Source organism: Aythya ferina, assembly GCF_964211825.1.
Source record: "Aythya ferina genome assembly, chromosome: 12".
NCBI classification, from domain to species: domain Eukaryota; kingdom Metazoa; phylum Chordata; class Aves; order Anseriformes; family Anatidae; genus Aythya; species Aythya ferina.
This window is the reverse complement of record NC_140308.1, coordinates 4,399,950-4,427,105: the sequence shown is the minus strand read 5'-3', so window position 1 is coordinate 4,427,105 and position 27,156 is coordinate 4,399,950. Positions and strand designations below refer to the sequence as shown.

The following is a 27,156-nucleotide window of genomic DNA, read 5'->3' as shown; positions in this document are numbered from 1 at the left end:
ACATACTGTTTCCTATCTACTGCAGAAACCTAAATTATTGACTTATAGATTTAAAAAGCAAAGGTTAGTTTATTGTACACATTTCATTATGGAGTTTGTGGGATACAACCATAGTTATGTTCTTATGTTTCAGGACTGTCAGTTCATGTAAAAAAGAAAAAAAAAAAATCACAATGTTCATTTGGGTATACTTATTTTGTCCAGTAGTTCTGTATGGTTGAAATATATTGCAAGTTAACTGTTATATATTCTAGTAGTGTTCATTGATAACTGAACTAAATTCTACAATGAAGAAATAAAAATAAATAGATATTCAGTAGGTTGTTACTAAAGCATTCTCTAGGACTCACCAGATCCCCATGTAGCAGGATTTTCTTTGACTTCCTAATAAGTGTGGGGTCAATAGCTGTATCTTTTGAATAAAAGATTTCATTCAGCTTTTAAATGGCAAGCAATTATAAGAGAGGGGGTTATAGACCAAGGTCTTCGTTTCATATTATTTATGTTCTAATTAATTTACCACCTAGTGAAATTCTTTTTATTTCCTTTTTTTTTTTTTTTTTAAATTTTTCTCCTCCTTTGACTACTAAGTGTTGATCTTTAACAGTTATCATGTTCCTAGCTGTAATGGGCTTTATTTCTTTGGAAAGGTCATTCGTGATGCAATGTCACTGTTAACACAAGGGAGTCTGTAAGCTTTGGATATTTTGCTTTGTTGTGATGTTCTCAAAAATGTTCAACTTGCTGTCTCTCCCCTGGGGCATGCTTCCTCTAGAGTCAGAAGAGTTGGTGCAAGTGCTTTTTAGCTTTTCAACTGTATTTTGTTTCATTAAAAATACTCCTCAAGTAACAGCTGGCGCTGCCATATATTTTTTTGTTTGTTTGTTTATTGATTTGTTTTTACCTCTGTATGACTCTGGCAGCTTGGAAATTCATGCTTATTGTAACTAAATGCATAGGCCCTTGATTGATCAAATGAACAATGATGCAACAAATGGGACCAAACAAATTAAAACATTTTACAAAATAAATTAAAAATTTAAATGGTAGCTAGCCTACTACTAATAAAAAGGCATAGGGAATGCCTCATATTTAGAAAATGAAAATAAAATAACTTGGGAAACATATCATTGAACAAGAAAAATGCAGAAGCATGTAAATAATTTTAATAATCGGCTTAGGAAATGAGTTCTAGGCTGAAATTATGTTAAAGTATACTATAAATCTTCTGCATCTATCAGATAGATAACCCTGTGTTATCTGGGTTATGTTCATACCAGTTTAATGAAAATAGGAAGTGGAGGAGAAGGTAGAGACCAAGTTGGCATCATGATGGAAAGAAAGATTCAGGTGGCTAATATTCTAATAAAAAAAACAAAAAACAAAAAACAAAAAACACAACAGCCATTTGATGTGCAGATAATGTTATGCTGCTACAGACTGCCTATAGCTTGTGGTTTTACAGAACGTATTGTCCTCTTCCCAGAATCATAGAATATTCTGAGTTGCAAGGGACCCACAAGAATCATCAAGTCCAACTCCTCCTTAAGACACAATCAGTTGACAGGTTTGCATTGGGGTCCTTGCATTGTAGCTATTTTTCAATTTTTATTATGGACGTTGAACTCTCTTTTTTTTTTTTTTTTTTCTCCAATACCCTTGATGGAATCAAGGGATTTACTTGAAAGTATTCATTTTTAAAAAATGTTATGTTTGCAACTGTGTGGGAGAAGGTCAAAAAATGTTCACCAAATGTTTTCTTGAAGCTGAAAAAGCAGACATTTTCACTTTCTCATACCTTATTTTATTTTTTAAGTTAACAGTTCTGAGGGTTGGTTCTTGCTGTCATAATGTTTCAAGGTAACAGCACCATGCATACTTATTGCACAAATCCACGCTATTCTCTGAAAGATTGTTTTTAGCAAGTTCATTTTTGGTTTTAGCTTACCAGTGCAAAAGACAGATATTCAATGTTACAGTAAGTTCAGTTTTGTGGTGTAATAATAATTGCTTTATTTTTATAACTTTGTGGACTATAAAGAGAACAATGGATGGAAGGTTGTACTTTTTTGATAATGATCACACTGTTGGGAAATTAAACCTAAATCATGTTCCTTATAGGTTCTAAACATTCTAACAAAACAAAACAACATCAACAAAAACCAACAGTATCTGCTATAAGAAGTATATGATTATATTTTTTTCTCTAATGGCTTTTACCACATCAGCATTCTCCTGTATGGAATAATGACTTTGCCCTGTGCAACTGCATGTGAAGGGTTATAAATATGTTTTTTTTTTTAAAATCCTTAATTTATTTCATTTTTTTTAAAACAGAGATTGATATTTTCATTCATCTAAGTGTTTCATGAAGTCATTACTGCTGGAAAATAGGATCAACCTGTTTACTTCATTAGGTGATAAATAACTAAAATGTTCAGCATAAACCAGTCTTTGTACAGGTTATTGTTGTAATGCAGTTTAGGTTTCGGTAATTCCATATCTTGCAGTATAACCAGAACAGAACTTTGACTTTCAATGTTTCTTCTTTATGCCTCTTTCACTAGTGCAGAAGTGCTATTGAATGACTCATTTGCATTATTCTGTGCCCTGTAAAATGAATTTATTATGCAGCTTCTGTAAATAGGCTAACCAGTTGTAATCTCATTCTAGTGTTGTAAGGGTTTCAGAAAAATGTGATTACTCTTTTCATAACGCCTAAAAATAAACAAACAAAAAAACCTTGGGGCCCAACCCATTCTTTTGTCTGAAGGGTTCTATTTGTTAAATGGTGTCATTAATCATGATGGGTAGGTATTTACTTGGTAAATAATTGAGTAATTAAAAATATTATTCACTTTGAGCACAAGTAATGCATTTTGGCCTCTGTTACTAATCATTAAAGTATTTAATGAACTGGGATGATAGTTATTGCCAGACTTACAAAAATCCAAGCGATGTTCAGAGATGTCTATACAGATGAAACAGCAAGTTTATCCTGCAGTCTGAGCCATGTGGATACAATCTTTCTTGAGCTGGAGACCATTTTCTCACAGCAAATCCTGAGTCTCAGCTAATAAGCTCTATTGAGAGGGAAAGTTAAGCCTGGGCTCTGTGCTGTAAGATGCATGCCATCTGTGAGCAGAGGTGGTTCCCATCTGGCCAGAAAGGGCATAAGTTTAACAATGCACGAGGGTTTGCATCTGTATTTGTATTTCATAAAGATTAATCCTGATTCTGTTTGTAAAAGCCTCTTAACATTGTTGTAGCTAAATGGAAGCAATACCTCCACTGATGTCAAAATTTTCAGCTCTTTTGTTTGTTAATTTTTAGAATGATTGTGATCCATAAGAATGACAAGACTTCTTTAAAAGGGAGAAGTGGAATATTAGGGAGCATTAGGCAACATATTTAAGGCTTAAGGAAATATGAACATTGCTTACCAGGCCTTGGAGAGCCCTCATCTGGAATTTTGCACATATGCAAACGTGAGCAGGCACAATGAAAAGTTACTGAGATGATCAAAGGAATGCACAGTTCCTATAGGATCAGAATAAAAAAAAATTGGTTTGGCTAGCCTAACGAGTTGAAGACTTACAGAGGAAAAAAAGGTTAATTAAGTTATGAAACAAAAATTGGTACAGGAATAAATGGCTATAAATTGACCATGAAAGTATTTATTCTGGAAGCTATGAAATGCTTATCAGAATGAGGGGCCAGAACTGTGGAACACAAGAAGAATCAAATGATCTGGCCAGGAGACTATGCTATGCCTTCATGCCACAGATGAAAACTAGAGATGGTTCTTTATACACAGACCCAAATTATATAGGCCTATATATGTGTCTTGTTTAGTTTTTGTTTGTTTAGTTTTTGTTTGTTTAGTTTTTGTTTGTTTAGTTTTTGTTTGTTTAGTTTTTGTTTGTTTAGTTTTTGTTTGTTTAGTTTTTGTTTGTTTAGTTTTTGTTTGTTTAGTTTTTGTTTGTTTAGTTTTTGTTTGTTTAGTTTTTGTTTGTTTAAATTAAAGCTTGCTCTTGAGTAGTGCTAGCTCATGTTTTGATGCAAGTTGTAATAGTAAGGACTCCAGTGTAAGAAAACACCCAGGGACCCTGTGCATTCAGTATGGCTGCAATGACACTGGTACAACCCCTGGCTGAGCTATGCTTCTCAGTGACCTCTGGCTTCGGAGTGTGTTGGCTGTGTTCACAGCATGGAGGTGTGTTCAAGTGTGCCTGAACCTCAGAAGAAACTTAATATAAAATGTTCTTGGTCCCCCACCCCAGCTCAACAGGACAAAATGACTGTGACGCATCTTTGAGCTCTAGGCACTTCCTGGCAGCTTTGTTTACCCAAGTATAATTCCATGGTGGTATGCCATCTTCCTCCTCATTCTGGCCCTTCCTTTCAGAAGGAAAGTAGCTGTCTGTTCAGACAATAGTGCTGGCAAATTACTTCTCAAATAACTTAAATTAACAAGATTTCCAGTGTCATGGAAGATGCACACTTTTTATCGAATTTGTGATAAAATGCTCGTAATAAACATACGTTCACAAGGAAAGTGCTCGTAAAAAGAAAGTTCTTGTGCTAGATACTCTCACAAAAGAGTTTGTCATATTTTGTTTCTAGTTAATGGATGCCTACCACAGTCACACCACTTAGTGACAGGAGAACTGAATTCATTTCAGCCAATAAAGTAATTCTAATTTGCATTTTCATAGCCCACCCTTCAGTACTCCAAGTGTGACTTTCATTTTTAGGATGGAGCTATGCAGTAAATGGATATGTAGGCCCTTTAAAAGGATATTTATCATCCTTGAAGAATCTTAGTGCCAAATCTTAATAGCATTTCTTACAAAAATGACTTGAATTCACTATCAGATTTAAAGGTAGAGATTGTGAATACTTTTTTTCTGAGACCCTTTTCAGATAAAAAAAAGAGGTTAAAGCATGAAACAGTGAAAACTTTCCTTCCATAGTGAAAATATTGAATAAAAAAAATCACCAAACCTTTGTGCTCTAGAAATCAAATTATTGCAAAATAGCTATTTTATTCAATTTAGTCACTTTCGGAGATAAATAATTCAGCATACCTTGATATAATATATATAAAACAACCTTTAATAATTATGCAAATAAGAGGAAAAGTTATTCAGGCTTTCAAGCTTTTCCCTGTGCCAACTGATGTTAAAAAGTACCAGAAGACAAGGAGTACTTCATGTCCAGTCTGTATGTGATTTGAAGAAACGATTGCCTCAGGATCTACTGGCACTCTAATTGGAGTCATAATGCAGAATAAGAACCTTACTTAAAGCAGTGCTCTTTTTAGCTGTTTAAGTATCCCTCTGTTAATTTAATTTAAATAGCTCCCTCATGTAAATCATGAGTAAAATCATGAAATCAGTGAATAGCTCTTACTGACTTCAGTAGGAAAGGATTTCATCATCTCTTTGCAAATCACTGCAATTGTGTGCATCTTAATTATTTTTTCTTCTCTGACAGCTTCCTCCTCATCCATTTTTGGGGGGTCTAATATTGCAGCACCTGAAGATAGAAAGGATTTTAAGATCCAGAGTTCTCAATCTCCATGATAAAAAATAGTTTTTCATGTGCAATTTAATTTGGTGTTGGAGGTTCTCATTATTCAGATTACTTTTTCCTCTAGGTGCTCAGCTCTTAGGATCACTATTTTATATGGAAATCTCAGGTTGTCATATGCAAAAAAATAAATAATAATAATAATAAAAAAAATCTAGTACTCATGCTTCCAGAGAAAAGCTCAGGTGCATACATTTTCATATAATTTTACAAGTAAAAAAGTACAAATAAATTCTATCCCTACTTTCCCACCAAACTGCCCACCCCCCCCATCCCCCTCCAAGAAAATAAATCTAATTTCTAAAGAAATTACTCTTTAACTGGGGGCCTTTTGAAATGTTGGGTGGAAATGTTCAAGATAGGTGTCATTTCGATTTTAACTCCTTTGTGGATTTTTATATTAACTTATTTTTTTAATTTTTGCATTTAAAGTTACTTTTCTGAAGTCAAAAGTAGAATGTGTTCTTATAGAATACTGCTTCATGAAATGAGATCTGTTTGCATTTGTTTGTAAAACTCATTGCTGGGCAGATGGTTTTCACAGGTGTCTGCACCAGTTACATCTCTGTTTAAATAAAACCTGGCACTAGAATGAATTTAACATCGTAGGAATATATGTGAAATGTAATTAATATTCTGAAGGTTACATTTTTAATAATAGAAAGTTGATTTAATGCAAGTAGGGCTAATGAAGGTGTGAGAGTTTTTACAGTTAAAGGTGAGCGAATTCACTTTGAGAGTGGCCAATCAAATCTGAATGGAGTTGCTTCATACATTGTTCTCTTAGGCTCTCCCAGATTCATTTGAAATTTTGGGGAAGGTCATTACAAAGATTAACTTTCCATCACTACAGAGGTAAAGGAACTCTGGGTTTTGAAATGCAGCATTGCCCAAAGGTACTTTAACGTCAGGGGCTTTATTAATCTCCATTGCGGCATGGTATAAAATTGCAGTCCTCTTCTGATTTTTTAACCCATGTTCTATGGGAGCAGCTTTCAGTGCAAATGTTGAGGTCAGTAAGGTCAGAAACATGTGCCTGCTGCTTTATTAACTACCAAAAAGATATAATAATAAAGATGTTTCTTAGGCTTGATATCTCATCAGATGCGTAGTTCTAGCCCAGTGTCCAAACTTTCACAGGAGTTATCTGAACTAGTGACATTTCCTTATAGTGACTGGTAATAAATTCAGAAAGTCAAATAGTCAGGATATTAAAAACGAGTCTTCACTCTGTACATTTCTGAAAAACATTAGGTTATAAAAAAATTTGGATTCTGCTTGTCAGTGAATAGAGGCGTTTCAGGTCTGAGTGGTCAAAACTCCTTGGTTTGCTTCTCAGGCTTTTTCATGTGCAAATTTTGTTGCATAATGGTCATGTTCTTTCAAGAATGCAGCTTTTTTTCTTAGCAGTGGGTGAAGGATCCTTTTGTACTAATTGCCCAGTACATATTTAAGTACATGTGAAAAATGTTTATATACTCCAAATTCTATGTATATGACACTTTAAACATTACTTTCAGTGTATTTAGCTGAGCTCTTTCTCTAGGTAGCTATCAGCCCACAAACACTTCCATTGTGTTAAAAAAAAAATATGAAATCTACATGGTGATAAATTCAGAATGTGTTCTACTTTGAACAATATTCTCTTTGCCTCCAATGTAAATCTGTGCTTGGTTTTTCTTTTCAAGATATTTTTAAAGACTTTTTCTCACAACACGAAGAAACTTAAAAGAAATTAACATGATAGACATTTAGTTCTATAGAAGAAGTTTCTTCATAAGAGAAGTAAATTAGAAGAATGCTTGTGCTTCTAAAAGATAATTAATTAAAAACTCTCCGTGTGGTGGCAAATCTAATGTCTTGTTTGACATGTTGAGAAAAAAGTGCTTGGAATTGCACAAGTAGAATAAAATGTTCCATTTCACAGCAAGGCCAAGCCTGAGTCTTGTAATTATTTCAAAGGGAGTAAAGGTCATTTTCTATTTGCTACATCAGTATTATGTGAAGCTTCTGTACCAGGCTTACAGAAGTTCACTCATGACCTATTTAGATTGCCCAGATTTCAAAGTCAACTTATACTGTCACAAATCTGATAAAATAGACGTATTCTCTTCTTGAAGAGAACTGACATAGATGATGTTCAGAGCAGGCTTTTCATTTATAGTTCTATAAGACAAGAGTTTCAACTTTAAGACTTCAGATGCTGGGAGATCACAATATGATTTGCCTCTTATTTGATGCATTAGTCCTTTAGGGGAAGAATTAGGTTCGTAGTTAAATTTCAGCATAGTTTGCTTGACTGTATTTTTGTGCATATTCATTTTGTAATAGCATGAGTCAGAGACAAGTATTTTAAAAATACATCTGTGTAGTGAAAATATATGCAGAAAATACACGTTTAAATCTCACTAATGTGTGCATTTGACCACTTAAGTACATACCAGGATATTTTTGATGATAGGTAATCAAGATTCATACACAATTTTGAGGGGAGGCTCTGAGTACATTTGTGTTTACAGATACCTTGTACTGGACGACTGAAGGGGAACACAGTTCAATTCTCAACCTCTGTAGACTGCAGAATCTCCAATAAAATCAATATATCAGTCTCAATAACTGAATGAGGGATTAGTCACTCTGCTTTTTCAAGGTTTTGTAAGAAAGGCAGCAGTTACATGGACATATAAAAGTGAATAATAGTCGAGCGTATTGCACCTTGCTTCATGTATTACTACTTTAAGTCTTTCTTTTCTTTCTTGGTTAATCCCTCAAAGGGATAAATGTAGCAGAGGTCAGGGAGGAAAGGAAAGGTGTCTATCTGCTGCATTTGAATACTACCAGCTTAATTGTCATGAAATAGTCTGGCTATTTCTCAGTCTGTAGCACTTTTAGCCAAGCTTTTATAGCATATGTCAGTGACATGAAACAAATGATCCAATGCTTGGTTTCAGTAAGGAGAACTAATGCTGACCAGGTTAGGTACTGTTGCCTTTGATTTCTATAAATGGGATCATGTGAAACTTGGTGAGTGTGAAGTGCATGAAGAGAGTGAACAGGAAATGTATTGCTCTGTTTAAGTGAATGGATTACAAGTGGTGCAGGTATGAGGGAAACATACAGATGTTAAAAACTTTGCAGGGCATCTTTGTAGGATTAGAATCAGTTTACCTAGACAGCAATGTTGTGGAGGTAGAACCATGAAATGTGGCTTTCAGGGCCACCACATTATCCTGACCTTCTTTACCTTGGTCATTATGGGTGTCCCATCTCTTTGAGTTTTTTTTGGATGTCCAACAAGAAGCACATTAGCCACAACAATTTTGAGATCATAGTGCTGTGTACACCAGGTTAAGGCCAGGATTTGAAAACCACCTTTGGAGGTTCTGAAGCAGAAACTACTTTTGAAAATGAGGCTATGTTTATATTAGTTGAAAAATAAAGATTTGTGTTTTCCTACTCTCTTGAACTTTTCTCCTTTTGCCTTTCTCTTTAACCTCTTAAACTACTTAGTATATTTTTCCTGCTGCCTCTTTCTCAGGTGTTCTTGCCCCTGTGCTCTCATTTAAAAACTGCCAGGAAAAATAGCACTTCAGATTGTTTTTTGTACTCAGGGATAGAACACAAACCTTCAGAGACTGAGATTGGCATTATACCTATTTCCAACAAATCTTATTTAGCTTTTAAGCTCCCTCCTTTGTCAAGGTGTTCCTGTGGTGACAAAGAAGTTTGGTGACTATATACTAAGAGTAATACAAATTGTATTTAACTTTAATCTTTAGATCCGTCTCCAATATGATGCACACATTTAATATTCAGTCTTCCCTTGGTGTAAAGAAGTTTTTGATTATGAGGAAAATAAATTAAATGTGACTCGAGGAAAAAAAAGAAAATAATCAGTTTACATTCAATTATTTAAATCAACTTAAAAGTGCTTAGTTTAAGCACGTATGTAAACTGAACTGGGTTCAATTGTGTTGTTAAGAGCAGCCTAAAAGCATCCTATGTCTTCATAAAGACAAATAATATCCTTTATTCATCATCTGGACTGAGAACCTAGCCCTCAAAGTTACTGTTTTGTAATCTCCGTGCCAGCGCACACATATAAAAGCAAAAGCTTACATGAAAATTATGTTTAGCAAGGTTTGAAGGGGGAAGTGTGATGTGATGGATATTTTGTTTTATGAATGTGGAGCCCAATATTTGGTTTTATGAGCACTGAGCCCAAATCCAGTATCATTCCCAGAAGCTAACATGATGGATGAGTGAGTGGATGTTCAAAGTCCATTTCCTTTGTTTCTTCAGGTTCTGCTGCTTGCATGTGCAGAAGATTTAGAATGCATCCCTGGATTCCAGCAAAAGGTTTTTTATATTGAACAGCCATTTGAATTCACAGAGGACCAGCCAGTTCTGAACCGTATGTTATTTTCATATATTACTCTTGTGCAGAAATCAGAATTGCCTATATGTTTGTGTCACTCCTGCCATTTATCAGAAAGCTTTTTATTGTATGTAGGGTGTTGAATATTGCCATGATTCTACCTGTGCTCCCCTGCATTAATCCCATATCTCTAGAGAGTTTACTTGGTTTAATGTATTAGAGATGACAAAATACTATATATACATATATTTAGGATAATATGAATGTTGTGAAAACTTTAAATCATCCACTTTTTGAAAAGTAAATTTCCTTGGAAATTTTTACAGTTTTTCCTATAATATTGGCAATTGCTTGGAAATGTCACTAGTAATTCCTCTCTGCAAATCAGGTTTAGAAGCTTGTATCTTAGAATTCAACCTCTCTTCAAAGCCAGTGTAAGTCCAATCCTTTCCATGAAATTCAGAAGACTGGATCATGCTTAAGGTCATCAGTGACAGAAACTTTTTACTACATGTATTGTACAAATGGATTATTCAATAATACTTCCAATGCCCAGGTGTCACATCCAAGCTGCTGCTGTATGCTTAAAGCATTAGCTAAAGGAGACTTAACTGTCTTTGAGTCCTGGTTTTAGTTCCTTCAAATATTTTTTTTATAAGCAAGTCATACAACTTGTTCATTTCTGTGGCTTTGGGACATTGCTGTCATTTTCATAACTTTCAAACGCATCCACATTTGCACATGATATGTATATTACTAATAGTTCCTTAGTTATGCTTGGTTGCTTGCTGCTAAATCATGAATATTTCTAGATATGCCACGTGAGATAGCAGTACTACTATCTAAATACAGTATCTAGATCATATAAGGCAGCGCATAGTGACAGTCTAGTGAAACCAAGACATGCAAAGCTATGTTACTCATTAAATGTATGTTTCCCATCTCGGTTGCCTCCAGATACTATTACAACATATTGATATATGTGCACTGTTATGCTTGTTTGGATTAAGGTACAATATATTTGCATACGGATTTTAAAATACCGCTAAATTTAAAACAAAACCAAAACAGAAATGCTATTCAGAACTGTAAGATTATACAGTTTAGAAGACAGATTTCAAACTTCCAATTTCTTTAGGTAATTTTGCTCTAAATTGTTAACTCCCAAGATTGCTTTCAGGCATTGATAAACGTGGTTTGATTGGATTTAAACATTCCTACATTGTTAAAATAAAAATTTGTACATTGCATTTAATCATAGATTCAGAGAACGGTTGAATAGAATCCCCAGCTCTCCCAGGTGGAGAGGGAGAGGTGTTCCATAGGAGCTCTTTATAGGAGAAGTGCTCCAGCCCTATGATCATACTCATGGCCTTCCTCTGGACCAGCTTTACCAGGTTCATGTCTTTCCTGTGCTGATGCTGCCAGTAAGCCTCCAATGCTGAAAACTTATGCAAGGAAAAACAATATTAACTAGTTAGTGTTAACCTGAATGAAAATAACCTTTGTTGTATTCTTTATTTGCTTCTGAATTTTGAGGCTGTTGCATGTCTGGCCAGATCTCCTGCTGATTTGGGCTTGCTCTGCTAAACAAGTAAAGGATAAATTAACTAAGCCAGTGTTGACTGGTCAGCTCTGTGGTGAACCAGCAAACTGCACTGGTGTGAAACTGGCAAGTTAATTAAGATGCCATCATTAAAGTAAGAAGGAAAGAACAGGAGGAGATCTAGAAATGCCTGGAAACAATCTTGGAAATTAAATTATTTTAATAAGCAGACACTAAATTGGCCTAATATGTAATGTTCAACAAAGGCAGATTGTCGATGCATGATTCTAGTTAATTCAATCACTTGTAAATAGTATGTCCTTCATGCAGTGGTATTAAACCTCTGCACAGTTTCTTCATTTTAGCTGTCAACAGAATTGATATTTTTAATTGTCTGTTTGAATACACTTTGCATGCTCTTGCATCTTTTTATACCCATTACCCAAGAGCAGCATAATTTAGCGGTTGCATTGGAATGTGAGGCTTTCCAGGGCTATGTAAATTAATAGAGTGAATATGCAAAGCAGGTCTATAGCAGTGATTGCTTTTGTAGTCCTCAATAAGGAAAGGAAAGGATCTTCTTAATTCTTTTCTGAAGTGCTATAAAAGTCTTTTTTTTTTCTTTCTTTTTTTTTTTTTTTTTCCAAATTAAGCAAGGACCTACTGTACAGTTCATTGTCAGCATCTCCCTAGCAATTTAATATAGGTTATGGCAGGTTTTTATGTATTTATTACTTTTAAATATGGCAATATTAATTATATTTTATGTTTACTGGTGGGAGGATAAACCCAAAGCAAGGGTACAGAATTTTATCTTTTCTTATTTTCACTTGTACTGATTCTTACCAAAACCAATGTATAAGCTGACTGTAACAGATATATATCAGCCCGGTTGTGTATGCATGCCTTCCTTCCCATTAATTTCACTGGGCTCCTATTGCTATTTGTTATCTTTTATCCCATTGTTCTCAGATTGAACTGCTTTTTTATTGATTTATCATTACATCTCACTTAACAGCACCCTCTAGCATTACTCAGACAATTCATTATCCTAATTTCGTTTGTTGTATTTTACGATGGACGTTTTCTTTTCCTCATCAGACCACCTTCTGTCCATGTCCCTTGTGTTTTCTATGACCACACACAAAACCAAGCACTTCTCACCTGCTTGTGAACTGCCCAGTTCTTTTCCCCAAGTGCCACCTTCTTAAAACCAGATGGTCCCTTGATGTGTTAGGAGAGGATTCATACAGCCACTCTCTGGAAATACGGAAGAGTCTTTCCACATAACTGTTGCTTTAACAGGCAATAACATTACTGGATTTTTCTTCTTTGTAGCTCTTTTAGTTTATACCTAAGACTGTCTTCTGCAATTAAATAGAGGAGATCACAAAGATTGTTAGGTTCTTGATAAGGTGATAATTGACAGCATTAATTGCAGGTTTTACCTTTCTGAAACATTTGTGGCCATCAATATACTTTCTCATCAGCAAGCTTGTCTTCAGCAATGCTGACAGGTCACGGGTAGTGACAATGCTCTGTCATGGCAGGCTGATAGAAAGTTCCTAATCAGACCTATCAAACGTGGAAATGTAACCGTGTTACATTAATCATGTTTATACTTAACATACATGTGTCTGGGCTTTTGGGGGTACTTTTAATTGACAATAAATCAAATAATACACTTGAAAAATTGAGGCAATTAACATAAGGCATTAGGTGATGTGTTGTGCATACTAAACTGGGGAATACATTGTCAGTGATTTAAATGTCAAAACAAAAGAATTTTTGACCCTTACTTGAAAAGCTTTAATTTGGATGTTAATTAATGGCTGACCTCTTCTGTCTCTTACATGATAGATTGCATGTTTCAGAGCTTGAGCTGTTTCAAGATCACAGCTTTTGTCTGTTTGCATTTGTGTGCTTTTTCATTCTGTGGATTTGAACAAAGACATTTCTATTCAGTTATAGAAAATCTTTATTTACTAATATGGTGGGAAATACATTAGTCTGCTTATCATTAATACTTGAAGGCTGAATACTTGAATACTTTGCTGTTTAGCAAGGCTGAAGCCTCCAACAGATTTCCCTTGTTTGAATTGAGTAATGCCTGTGGAAGAGATCAGAGAAGACCATTCCTACTGTTACAACATCAGGTGTGTACATGGATCATAGCGCTGATCATGCTCACATCGAAACATTTCATACAGATTCTCAGATAAATAGATGAGGGCTGTGTGAGATCTGTGATTTATCACATCCACTATTCCCACTGTTTACCGTGCCATTTGACTTTACAGACAGTGTGAACCGGTTGCAGAAATAGTCTATTGATATTACATTGTTACTCTCTATTTACTCTGATCCATACAGTTATCACATTTTTCATCTCCCCTGCTTCACTTTTTCTGCAACTTGTATAGAGCCAATGTTGGCAGCCTAATTCAATATACTGTAATTTGCCAGATCCTCTACAGAGTTTTAACATGAGGTTTTTACACCAGAGTTGGCTCTTCACTCTGAACATGCCAGGTTTTAGGTAATTAGAACTAAAGGTGGTAGTTGCAGCTTGCAAAATGACAAGTTTGAGTGAGGTAAGGTTTTTGGCTTAGTAATTTAATGCAGGCAAAACTGTCTAGACTTTTGGGAAACAATCAGGTGTGTGTGTGTGTGTATATATATATATATATCTCTGTAGCATGTCTTGTACTTCTTTACAAAATGTTGAAAAATAATTCTTGTGCTGGACGTGCGTTAGCAGGTTCTATAGTAATATGCCTGTCAACCTTTCTAACCAGAAAGCCAAATGTTGTTTATACTCCAAAATGCATCTCAATGTGCGTGTGGCAATGCATAGAACTTGAATACCAGAGCCTCACTTGAATGCATGATTAAGTCCAGGCTTCTGGGACTCAGTGTTATGCCATGTGGATGGAAATATTAGTCAGGATTTGAAGCCAGACATTAGGGATATCCCTTAATCATGCTGTTCCCCTTTAAATAGCTGCAGGAAGCCAAGTTCCTGTTACCAAAATTTCAGTATTGCCTAACTCTTACACAAACATAATGAGAAATTTTTCTGCATAAGTACTGCAAATAGGTATTGTTATTGTAAGAGTATTAATATAGAACACCTTGGGAATGTTTCTGAATAGATGCATGCAGAGCAATGTTTCAACTTAACACCGTCATCTCTTATACTCCTTTCACACATGACTAAAGCAAAAACAATTTAAAATCAAACAAACAAAACAAAATGGGTGACCAGAGAGTTGCCTTCCAAACAGTACTTGTAGCTTATGAACAGGATCTGAAGGTTATTGTTTCAAAAATATACTTTGATTTTTATGCATATGCATTTAATTAAACTATTTTTTTTTCTTGCAAGAGGGTAAGATATTAGATGACAATGTGGAAAAAATAATTAGTCTCTGAGAAATGTCTTCCATGCTAAGTCAAAATCTCAAATGGATGTAGTCTGCTCTAGAAGAGTGATGGAGGAAAAGCCATATGTGTTGGTGAAACCTCCTCTTGCCATTATCAAGTCTTTATCATTATTCCAAGGTAGAGAAAATGAAAAACTAAACCCAGAAAAAGTCTTGTCTGTTTTGGTCAGAAAAGCCATGTAACCCTGGGTTTAAAAAAAAATAAAGGGGGGGGGGGGGGGGGGGGGCGGGAGGTGTTTACAGTAATGCTTTATTAACTGCACTTATATTTGGAAGGTAAAAGTAGCAGATTACTTGGTTTGAGATCAGATTTGCTTATTTATTTATTTATTTTCATGGAGATTTTCCATGAATTGCAGAGAATACTTTTTGAAATATGTGTCTGCTTTGGTTGGCTGAAGCAAGCCAGCTGTTCTTCTAATAATCTAAATCAATGACCAACTGCTCAGTATTAGCAGGATGGGTCCATTGCTCAGAGCAGTGCAAACCCTGTATTAATAATGTCCCTAGGTGCTTTAATGGAAGACTTTTTCTGTTCGATTCCAGTTGGCACTTCCAAAACAAAAATTACATTAACTAAATTATTGCTCCCTAACCAAAAAACAATGCAGGCCAAGAGGCAGCCTCGTTCAGCTGTATGAACATGCTGGAAGGCTAAAATCTTCTAACGAAATGTAAGTATCTTGGCATAACGCAGCAAGCAAGTAGTCTGACATGAAATGCTGCTTAGGGCTGACAAAATTCATCAGGTCAATCCTCCTGAGGAAATGAGGGGTAGGGATGTGTGACATCTGGACATTGGAGCTGGGGTTGTGCTTCACCTTCAGCATCAGCCCATCTTTATCAGGAGGATGCTGCTTGCATCTGACAAACAGACATAGCATGAATGATTGCATGCTGAAATGTTCCTGCTCTTCTGTTTTAATTAGCTTCATATTTCCACAAACTGCATTTCTGACAGCTTTAAATTTGAGCATCTTAGAAAAGCACCATGCAAAAGATGGCTAACCTGTTCCATTGTGCTTCAAAGTGCAGTGTGAACACTTGGCAAGAATTAATGGAAGTAAGAGAGGTTAAATCTTTCTTTAAACATAGAATCCTATTTAAGTTAATCATATCTTAAAGCATGCAAGTATTCTTGAAAATGATTGCAGGCATATTTCATGATTAATTTTAGTTTTTAGAATTTCTCTCTGCTAATCCAAATCAAATGATAACTTTTGTATTGTGATTATGCTCAGGCTTCAACTTGCAGTTTTTCTTTCCCTTTGACTATTTAAAGCAGTCTTTCCTTGACAGAGCAATCTGTCTGCACATGTTGGCTACTGTCTGCTTTAATGGATGCATCTCCTTTTTACATACCTTTTCTGTGGCATGTGGTCTCTCCATCTCTGTCTCTCTCTAAGTAACATTGGCAATAAACTCATGAAGTCTTTCAGAAATTTATTAGATTGAGTGCTTTATTTATTTATTTATTTTAGCTGGAGGCTGGTGGTTTTGATTTTGTCTTCTGTCTCAGTTCTGCTTAACCACCAGAACATTTTCTCTAGATAAGAGAAAGGAACTTTTTATGGATTGATTCTGAAAACTGTGGTCATTTTGGAGTGATTTTGTGTGCATGTTTGTATGCCTGGTACTGACTACTTCTTACTGGGCAGACAAGTACAGCTGTAGATAGTGGAGTAAGTGCATGTCATGTTCTGTGCTCTGAATATTAATTAAAGTGTTTGCTGGTAGGATTTACTGAAATAAGAAATTGCCTTAAGAAAGCCAGACTGAAAGTGATCAAAAATCTGAAATTCCTGTAGCAAAGAATCCTTTTTTAAAAAAGGTGGAAATAAAACTGGGAGCACTGGGAGGGCCTAAAAGATAATGCCTTTAGAAATCTGGGATGCTGCTCTTTAGACAGGGGCTCTGCTTTCAATATTAGCTTGGATTGTTTCCTCTCTAAAAATGAGTGCCACTTTCTCTCTCTCTCAAGAACTAAGGTGCTTTTAAAGAGAGCAGCACAACAGAGGTAACACTAAAGCAGTTTACAGGTAGCAGACAGCAAAAGAGAAATTCTGCACTGAAGTTGTAGCAACCGTCAGTATGTATTTGACATATTTGCAAAATGCTTGCTAGCAAGTTCCAGAACTAAAAGTATGTCAGATTGAAGTAAATGATAATTGATCTAATTGATGTATGGCACCATTCTGTAACCAGGAGTTCAGGTTTAGTTTTCTGAAGGGCAAATTGCAATTCACTCTTATATTCCTTTTCATCAGCTGTGATCCTCCTTTCAGCAGGATCTAGGTTTATATTACAGGCTGTTGTCCTGTCTGACAATTTTGGCCAAAATACTGCAGAGGAGATTATATATATAAAAAAAAAAAAAAGTTGCTTTTTTATTTCCTTTTTTTTTTTTTTTTTAATATATTCTGTAACTAGAATCTATGTACATGTATATTCTCTGCCTACCATACTGATAAGAAGTGTTGTTTGTAGAATACATTCAGGCACGTGGATTTTGTTTAACTTCTTTTGTGTGGTAGTGAACTAGTGGCAACAGAAAACATGCTGGTGTGCTAGAAAACCAAAGTGCTTGGTTTACAAGTAGGAATCCTGCAGGCTTTATTTAGCTGGAATTTTAATTACAGTGCCAGCTCTCAACTCCTACAATAAAACAGTAGGGAGACCACTATAATTTGACCTCTTACATTAACATTAACACCAACCTATACAAAAATATAGCTTCAACTTTGAAGAATATATACAGTGGGAGGTAAATTGAAGGAATTCAAGGAACTATAAAGAAAAAAATTCTTCAGATAATGTTTATTTTCCAGAAGTAAAAGTGTGGCCACCAATGCAATGTTGGTGTGCTTGGCTCCCTGTACCCACTTTCTGGTACTCAAAAGCAACTTAAAAACTAAAAAACAAAAATAAAATAAAATAAAAAATCCTGCACTGTTGACTGAAAGGTAGGAGAAGTGTTTTCAGTTTTACCACATCTCGGGCATTGCAGTCCTTCTGCCAGGTTCAGAATAAAGGATGCTACATAAACTATGGAGAAAATGTTGATGTATTGATGACAAAGCCTTCATGTTTCCACAGGAAACTTAATTCAGGAAACTTCAGGTGCCCACTCCTGAATTGCTTCTTTTCACTCTTCTGTCTGCTGTCCCTCACCGTATGGTTCAGAGGGGAGTAAGAGCAGTCAGCATTTGTGGATTACACACTGGGCCAAGTGCTCCATCCTGCTGAGTCTCAAAAGAGCAAGGTGGGGTGGGAAGCAGGAACGGACACCCTGTGCAAGGCTTGCATGGGACAGTTGATGCCACTGTACTGCTGGAATGTGAAATGGGGAATTTTACACTAGCCTCTGCAGAAGAATATCATTTTTGACCAGTGGAATAGAGCACCATGAACAGTCACAAGTATGTATGAATTTTGGGTTAATTTTAGCTACAATAGTCCATGAGTTTTGGCATGACAGCTCATTATACATTTTGGAGATTTTGTCATTGTAGAAAGGTGCTTAAGAATATTTTCCAGGTTTCCTTTGTCTTTTAATACCATTCAGAGCATCATTCAGTCAACTTTAGCTCCTTTTCATGGAACTGAATTGAAGCTGTAAACATAAGAATACTTTAAATGAGTGTTTTTAATGTTCCAGTAATGTTCCAGATTTGAATGTCAAGATTAGAAGTTGCTTTTATGTGACCTAAAATATTTTTGTTTTCATTGCCTATGGTTCCTTTATTTTGCTGCTCATTTGACAGGTGAAGCATGAACTGTGTGAATCTATCTTTAATTGTGTTTCCTGATGTTACGTTTCACGATGCTTTGTGTTATGGATAGCTTCCATTAAAAAGATGCATTATTTCTGTGCTGCCTTATGCTGTATGCCAGATATGCTGAGGAAGAGAAAGAATGAATGAGAACTTGTACTAATTTCCTGGAGTATAATATTTCAAGACTCCTAAACCTCACAGTTAGCAGACCTACTTATAGTTAAAAGTTGCCTTGAAGAGCTGTTGCGCACGTGGTGGTACGTCTGTTTTGCTGTGGGGAGCAGCACAGTTCCAATAATTGCTTTTTTTTTCATGTGAGGAGAGGCTTCCTCTGCTATCACAGTGCTTGAGGGAGGACGGTAAAGTGTTTGCAAGAGATTGCCCACTGGAAGAGAGGAACCAATGTGCAGCTGTGACCCTGTTGACCAAAGAGCTCCCTTAGACATGAAGGACCAGGCAGCTGTGATGAAAGCACTGGGAGTTTCTTTAATTCCTCTCCAGGAATTCAGGAATTTGTGTTCCGGCATGAAGCCACATGCAAAAAATGATGCAGAGGGTAGGAAGGCAGCTACTGAGTGTTGTGGTCAGGAAGCTTCCCTGAGGTTCATTGTGGCTGCAAGGAAGGCCATGAACCCAGTTGCCTAAGAAAAAGAGTTTGATTGTTTATTTACTATTGTGAGTTTGTTTGTTTTGCATGTCGGGGGGTTGCTTGTTTTATTTGTTATCAATCTTGGCTCTTCCAGGTAAAGGTAGTATTCAGCCTGGTTCGTCTGTGGAGAATCAAATTAAATGTTCTGTAGGCAGAAGAAAATAGGAAATAGGTATTTTTACAATGCTCTAAGGAAAAGAGATCAGTATTCTGGGAGTTATACAGTGTGATATATAACCAAAGAGCTTACTTCTAATTCTTAAGAATAAGGTTTGTGTCGCAGGAAATTCTGTAAAATGATCTTAAATAATGGAGCCAATCAGTTCACTCCTCTGATTAATAAGAAAATACAATGCTCCAAATGTTCTGTAAGATTTGGTGTTTCTTCTGAGAAATGTCTGAGAGATCTTATGCAGGTAGGCAGAGGCATAATGGCATAATAGAATAGCAGCTTCTGCTGACTGTAAATCAAAATAAGAAACTTTATTAAAAATGAGATTATTACTTCTGGCACTTTTATTCTTTGAGACACTCTGTCTTTAATAGCTTCTCCAATAAAGTTAGAAGAAACTGAAGTATAGAAGCTTTAACACTTGCATAATAAATCTATTAGTTTTAATGCTCCTAGAAATATTAGTCATTGACTACTTACTACTGTTTTTATACGTCAGCATCACTTCCCAGAATTGTATGATACTAACTACAGTTAGCGCTGATAATTAATTGAAATGAAATTACTTGTAATTGAACAAGTGCTGGACATACTTGATTTAACTCTTTCTGGTACCTTAGCTATGCTTTAGATTCTGATTAGCAAGGTACTTAAGCTCTCTCTATGCTTTATACTGAAATTCAATTCTACTTCAATGTAAGAATATGCTTTAGCTCTGGTAGCTTCAGTGGAAGGTTTTGCTTATGCAAAATGTTTGCCGTTCTTGAAGGACTGGACTACAGCAGAACTGTAAGGTGACTGTTACCTGTGCAGCCACACAAAATAAAAGGCATACAAGTTTTCTACTGTTTGTGTTTTCTGTGTCAAAGGAAATAATTTGGAGCGATTATGATCTGAACCATATCTACAGCAAGAAATACAGTTTTCCCAGATGGGTGCTGCTTTTGCTAAAGTTTGGTTTTCACGCATAAATCTGTGCCCAGACTTGTCTTTTTCCTAGATGCAAGTGGGCCTGGATTTTAGTAACTTAAAAAATTTAGATCCACTGGTCTTTTATATTACCTGGTAATGACCTCTTAAATATAGTGAAGCTCTGGACAAGAATGAACTCTAAAAACAGGTGGAGAAAGCTGGTGCTGCACCCCCGCTGCCCATGGTACATGGGCAAGAGCCCCAGGAAATCAGGTTGGTGGCTGCTGGCAGGGCTCCTGCTGAGGAAGGTGGTGGGAAATGAGCAGTGGCTGCCCCTGGGCTGGGTGGGGAACAGCCCTTGCTAGAACAGCTGCCACAGCCCCCATAAGAACTGACATTTAAAAGTTTCATAAAGATGTAAATATTTGCTTATCGAGATCAAAGGCCAGGCTTAATGCAACCAGGTTATGGTAGGTTACAAGTAAAGGGCATAAAATCACATTCTCTGGCTAGCTTTACTGCTCATACTGGTCTCTAATGCCAGGCCTGTAATACAGTATTGTCCCTAGAGCTCTGGGGATTCAGAAAACCAAGTCACAACCACTGCTTTTAGTTTGTCACCTGTGGAAATGTCTGCATGAATTTAATAGGGCATTGCCAGTTTAGGAAAGTTTAGGAATGATGGGAGAGAACCATCTGGAAGATATCTCCTAATGGAAATAAGCACTCCAAATTACAACAGAAAGATGGTGACTAGAAAGGATAATTAAAGAGCCCATCGAGACGAAAACAACATTACCAAAAATCATAGAATCATCTAGGTGGGAAAAGACCTTCAAGATCACCAAGTCAGTCTGACCTCCTGAGTCCCACCACTAAACCATGACACTTAGTGCCACATCCACACATCTCTTAAACACCTCCAGGGATGGGGACTCCGCCACTTTCCCGGGCAGCCCATTCCAGTGCTTGACCACCTTGTCCGTGAATAAATTCTTCCAAGCTAAACCTCTCCTGGCACAACTTGTGACTGCTGGAGGGAGTAGCTGTGAGATGTGCTGAGTGACAACGTATGCTGAGCCAGCTGTGCGTGGGACTCAGCCAATGAGTGCTGTGTGCAGGAGAGAACGGCACTGTGTGCCTCTCCTGCCTCTTTGGGTTGTAAAACCAAAAGCAACAACAGCAACAAATTCAGTAGAGCCTTCAAAGCAAGACTCAGGCAAATATAGCATGCTAGAGAGCAAACCTCTGCTTTTCTTCTCCTTCCCGTTCTCTCATCTCTTTGCATTTCTCTGTGACATGTTTGTGATGGTCTTCAAAATCTTAGGTACCAGGTAGTGTTTTCTCATCTAGGATTTCCTGAGGAGAGGAGATTTTACTAGGATTTACATGTGCTATTGGACCACATAGGAGAGTGAAATCTTTTAACTACACACATATTCCTTGCTTTACCCTTCTGTTGCCTCTTCCTTCTATTGGAACTGTTGTACATTAAATGGATTAATTACAAGTGGATTGAACAAAGAAGTGCCTCTGGAGGCTGATAGTTTTCCACACGAGGGAAGGTTGCTCTTTCAGCCCTTGCTCACCTGAGTACTTATGCTTTTCTAATGCTTTTCAAAAAGAAAATATTAAAGCCATGAGAAGCATTAGTGATTTTTAAAATAAGTATATTTATAGATATTTTAATAAGTATTCAGGGAACTGGAACCTGCTTTTGATGTGTGCTGGAGAATACTTGTGTATAGTGATTTCAAACTGTGGAAATATTGAAACGTCAGCTTCAACAAGCAGAGAAAAAGTACCTCTAGATTTTCTATGGATATTCAAGCTCCATGCTAAAGTATCATTGCTATGATTATCTTTTTTCTTTTCCCCCTGCAATGATTAATTGGATACAACTGAAATGGTTTCAACAAAAGGGGCTGACATAGATTGTTAGTTAGGAAACTTGTGTAAAAAGCAGTGGGGGCAGTGCAAGCTCCAGAACCTCTGGGCAAGGAGAGCAGCTGAACTGGATCCTGGTGAATACTGGAGCTACTGGGTACATGGAGAACATCAACCACTCTTTCTCTTCCACCTTATAATCTTATTCTAGAACTTCTTATTTTTCCTACATTTATTAAAAACCCAGCCTTTATTTGTCATTGGGAATATTTTCACTTGCACTGAAAGACTTTTTTTTTTCATTTTGGTAAGAAAATGATTTTTCTTTTGAGTTCAGTTCTAGTGGAACCCTTTCCCTCAATACCTCCTGCTTGGGAGATGAACCAAAAATAAATTATTTGTATAGTTCTAAGGGCGTCAGTAAATTGATTTCCATAGACCACGAGAGTGCATTTCCTCTCTGGAATGCCCTGCAGTGATCATTATTAGTGATAAATGACAACAGGAATTTTGCAGAGAAATTAATAACTTAGAGGTTGCTATGAAATGAGAAAAGCAACATGGATGCCCTTGAAGGATCCCAAGCATCTCTTTCTTTGTGCATCATCTACTTCATGTTCGTTAATAGATTAAAGGAAAGCTATACTCTGATTTATTTGCCATCTGGCTTACGACACAGCACTGCCCTAAAAAGCAAAGGAGGTTATGGAGCCATTTTATCTTGGCCTGCCAGCTTGCATGAGAGCAAGAGATGTGAACAGTTGGTATTTCAGTTGGTCACTTTTTTTTTAATCTCTCCTCAGAACAAAGCCAAAGACCTCCACTCAAAGTGATAATGGCTGATTTCTGTGATATCAGTGAATTTAGGACATGTTTCCTCAGCTGTATTTCAGAGACTTCGTATGGGAAAACAATATCTTCCCTCAAAACTTGTGGACCTGTTATCATAGAATTAATGTTTGTTTAGTGATATCATGGTGGTGAGATATTGATTAGTGATAGGGATTAATTGAGGGGTTATTTTAGTTTCTGAGAATAACATGCATGTTCTGCTAGGTCACCAGGTGTGGTTGTGTACTGCTTTTCCTTGGTTATGTAGTTCTGTAATAAGACACATAGATGCACCCACAAAATTGTGGGTGTTTCTTAAATCTAATAAAATGTTGTCTTCAATCAAATATATCAGTTCCCTGGGAATTTTAAGTAGGCTTCCTGTTCTTTTCCTTACATTAGTCAGCATATTCTTTTCTAATCATAACAGCAGGATGAACAAATAATTTCTAAAGAAGACTTTTTGAATATCAGAATCACATTTGTTTCTAATTAATTAACGTCAGTTTAAAGTTCCTTTTCTACCATGCTCAAACTAGAAATGGCATTTGCCAGTTCTACTTTCAAAACTGAACTCTGTCAAAGTCTAACGTTTGGTAATGAATGTAAATACACCATTCTGTGTAATTCCTGCCCAATTTTGTGTTAAAAGAAAACTACTTAGAAAGGTTACAGGAACTGAAACAAGGTAGGGAAAAATGTATTTTTGCTAAAGAAGGGTAGAATTATTATTGACTGTATTTTGATCTGGAGCTTCCAAGGGTTTGGTAGAAAACTACCGTGGTATTCTCATGCAACTTTAGAAGAACTGTAGAAAATGCTGAACACAGATATGTTGAATGCCATTTGTAGCTGACTGCATGCAGTTCTGTTTTACCTTTTGGAAAGTAAAATCAATTTCAGATTAACTTTGACAGGGAGGTGCTGAGGTGTGTGAGTCAGCACTTACTCAGATATTTCCACTAGCCTCATGGGAAGACTGAGAATTGTGATGGATATTATCAATAACAGTGCAAGCCTGAAAGTAAAATTGGAAAATTAGGTTAGGAAACACTTTCTTGCCTTGTCCTGGAACACTTCATGAAAAACTAAATTTTCAGTTAAAATTTATCTTGAGGAGATTTAAAACCTTTTCTCACTGCCCCCTCTGCAAAATGATGCTGTTACAGTTTTTACTGCATTAGGGATTCCATTTTGAAATTTGGAACAGGTTTTTTGAAGTCTTAAACAGCATTAGCGTGTTTGGTATAAGTCGGTATGGCATGAGGGATTTCATTCTTATTATCCAAAATCTCTGAGCTATATTAATAACCCTTTATAATAATCTTTCCACTATTCTGAATTATGTATTATTTTTTTTTACAGTAGCTTCATTGCAGAATTCCAGAAGGAAAATAAGCTTTTAGATGTCATCCTGAAACTCTTTACAATTTTGCATATAGTATTGCATATAATTCTGTGAGGACCTAATCATACATCCTTTGAATTCAATGAAACAATTCTCATTGATTTTACTGAGAGCTGGCTGAGGCTCAGTTCAAGCTATTGCCTTGTTATTGAAAGTGTAATAAGCATTTTGATTCAATTTTCAGTCTCTTTTGTGGTTGTATTTTAGCTCTGCTCTGCATGTCGTTCTGCTATATGTAGCAATATATTGGGTACTGCATTCTCAAATTATAGCTTTTAGGAAAGAAATAGGAAAGAGAACTTGTAAATTAAAAAAAATACTTTTAATTGCAAATTTAGTTGACCTTTCTTCTGAAAATATAAAGCAAAGAAAAAAAAACAACAAACAAAAAAAAAACAAACACAAAAAAAAACCCAAAAACAAGAAGAAGAAGAACAACAACAAAAAAACAAACAAACAAACAAAAAAAAAACACAAACAAAACCAAACAAAAAAATCAAACAACAACAACAAAACCAAAACAAAATAAAATAATTTAGAACACATCATCTTTCCTCTTCGTCAGTGTCAGGCTCCCTTTCACCTGAGGAATGCGAAGCATTGTGTTTGGAGGAACACGGAGTTCTTGCTGGTGCTGTGAGTTAGAGGAGGAATCTGCAAGGTGGGTTTGTGGTCCTGCATGCATGGGTTCCTTTAGCTGAAGTTCCAGAGGTTAACAGCTCTGTTGCATACAGAGGTCTCTGATCATTGATTTTTAGTGGCTGCTGTTACAGCAAGTAAGAGTGGCATTTAAGAGAGACAAAGCACCTTATTAAAGTTAATGTCTTTGATTTGCTTCAAATCATCTGTAATCCATGTAGACTTGTCATAATTTATACCTCGCTTGGTCATAGCAGTAAGTCTAAACTGTCATGTAATCTGCATCAATACTTGTGCACAAGAGAAATTTCACGTACTGCTTACTGAAGTTGTTGTCGTGGTATTTATCTCTCATTGCCTAGAAGGTTACCCTCAGCTTAATTGGTGTGTCTCATTATTTATATTGCTAGAGGGAAAAAAGGATTAAATATCAGGAGAGAAAGATAACAGACGTTTTGCTTCATAAGATAAATAAAAATCAATTTCTGTTTGTTTCTAAACATGATAAATGTGGCCAGGTTTTTCAGCCTTCCCCCCCCCCGCCCTCAATGTCTCGAGCCTCCTGAGGATAATCTTAATAGGATAAAGTGGCCTTTGAAAGGCAATTAGCGAGATTCCTATGAACTGGTCCATGCACATGCCGTGCTCAACACCCTTCTGATTAATGCTCATCTTAATTCCATTTCTTGGGATTTATTTACTCATTTCACGTATAATGTATTTAGTTCCTTTAACCCTGCTCTGTGATTTGCAAATACATTGCTGCATTTCAGCTTCACGTATGGCTGAGCTTCTGCCTGTTGCTCTTCTGAGCAGACCACAGCCTGAGTGCAGGCTGGTCACTGCTGACCTGGTGTTGAGTCCCAGCAGCCCAGGGCTGCTTTTCACAAAGGTGGACTAACTAATGAGCTTGATTGCTTTTGTTTTGGGGTAGTTGGAGCTAGGTTTCTTAGGGAGGCACGTATAATTTTTTTTTTTTTTTTTTTTTTTTTTTTTTGCGGAGTTAGATAGCACTCTGAAAACCATTGTATGTATCTTTTGATGCTTTGAATTGGGTCCTTTATTAATCTAATACTCAGTTCACTGGTTAATGTTAAATTTTCACAAGAACATTATGCAGCAGCCATGTATAGGCTATGTGGCAATGCAAAATGACCTTAGATTACAGTGAATGCAATGTCTAATCAATACAGATAATTAATGTTGTAATGACACTTATGAAAAATGAGATCAGTGAGGAAGACGGTGTGGTTTTCAGGGCCTAATTTATGTGCCATATCCATGAAGATTATTTTTATTTCTTTCTTTCGTATGAAAGAAATTCCAGCGTTTGTTGCTCTTTAACCAGTTTCTGTTCATGGCCTCATTTTGAGAATTCCAGGAACAGCCAGGATCCAGTAAAGTGTCCCCCAGCAGATACTTAAGATATATTCAATTAAAAGAGCTCCTTTGGTACTGTAGCTTCTCAGTTCAGGAAGACTCTACCTCCAGGAGGCTTTTGAACTCATTCTGTGTATTGAAACACCTTTTGTGAGCTGCACTTCTTTTATGTTTATTTCAGTCTTTGGAAATTAGTACAGTGGGGGAAGTGAAGGTCCCTGCCATCCCACGCTTCCTCGAGCCCAAATGATCCAAGTGCCAGCCCACCTACAGCCCAGAAAAAAAGCAAATAGATCTGACCAGAAGGTTTCAGCAAACAGCACTTCCCTCTTGTTCTAAAATTATATGAGATGCAAAACCTGTTTTAAAATTGTCCATTATTGAAATTGCATCCCATTTATGCCACATACAGAAACACTCTGTAGCTGGTAAATAATTCTACCTGCTAGAAGTAATATGACATCTGAGGCAGGGAATACTCTCCTACATCTGTTTTCAGTTAGCGAAAACCTTGGTAGATCACTGCTGGAGATAAAT

The 27,156-nt window shown here is 36.4% G+C and overlaps 1 protein-coding gene across 2 annotated transcripts in view; it reads left to right on the top strand.

The window, feature by feature from the left end:
* Positions 1-27,156, top strand: part of CDH13 (cadherin 13) — a 487,393-nt gene that overhangs the window by 82,587 nt on the left and 377,650 nt on the right. For both annotated transcript variants that reach the window (XM_084533251.1, XM_084533250.1), the window contains exon 2: positions 9,898-10,009. Coding sequence is in view for 1 of the 2 variants with exons in the window: in XM_084533250.1 (XP_084389376.1) it covers positions 9,898-10,009 (112 nt within the window). In the remaining variant the exon portion in view is untranslated. The remainder of the gene's footprint in view (positions 1-9,897; positions 10,010-27,156) is intronic.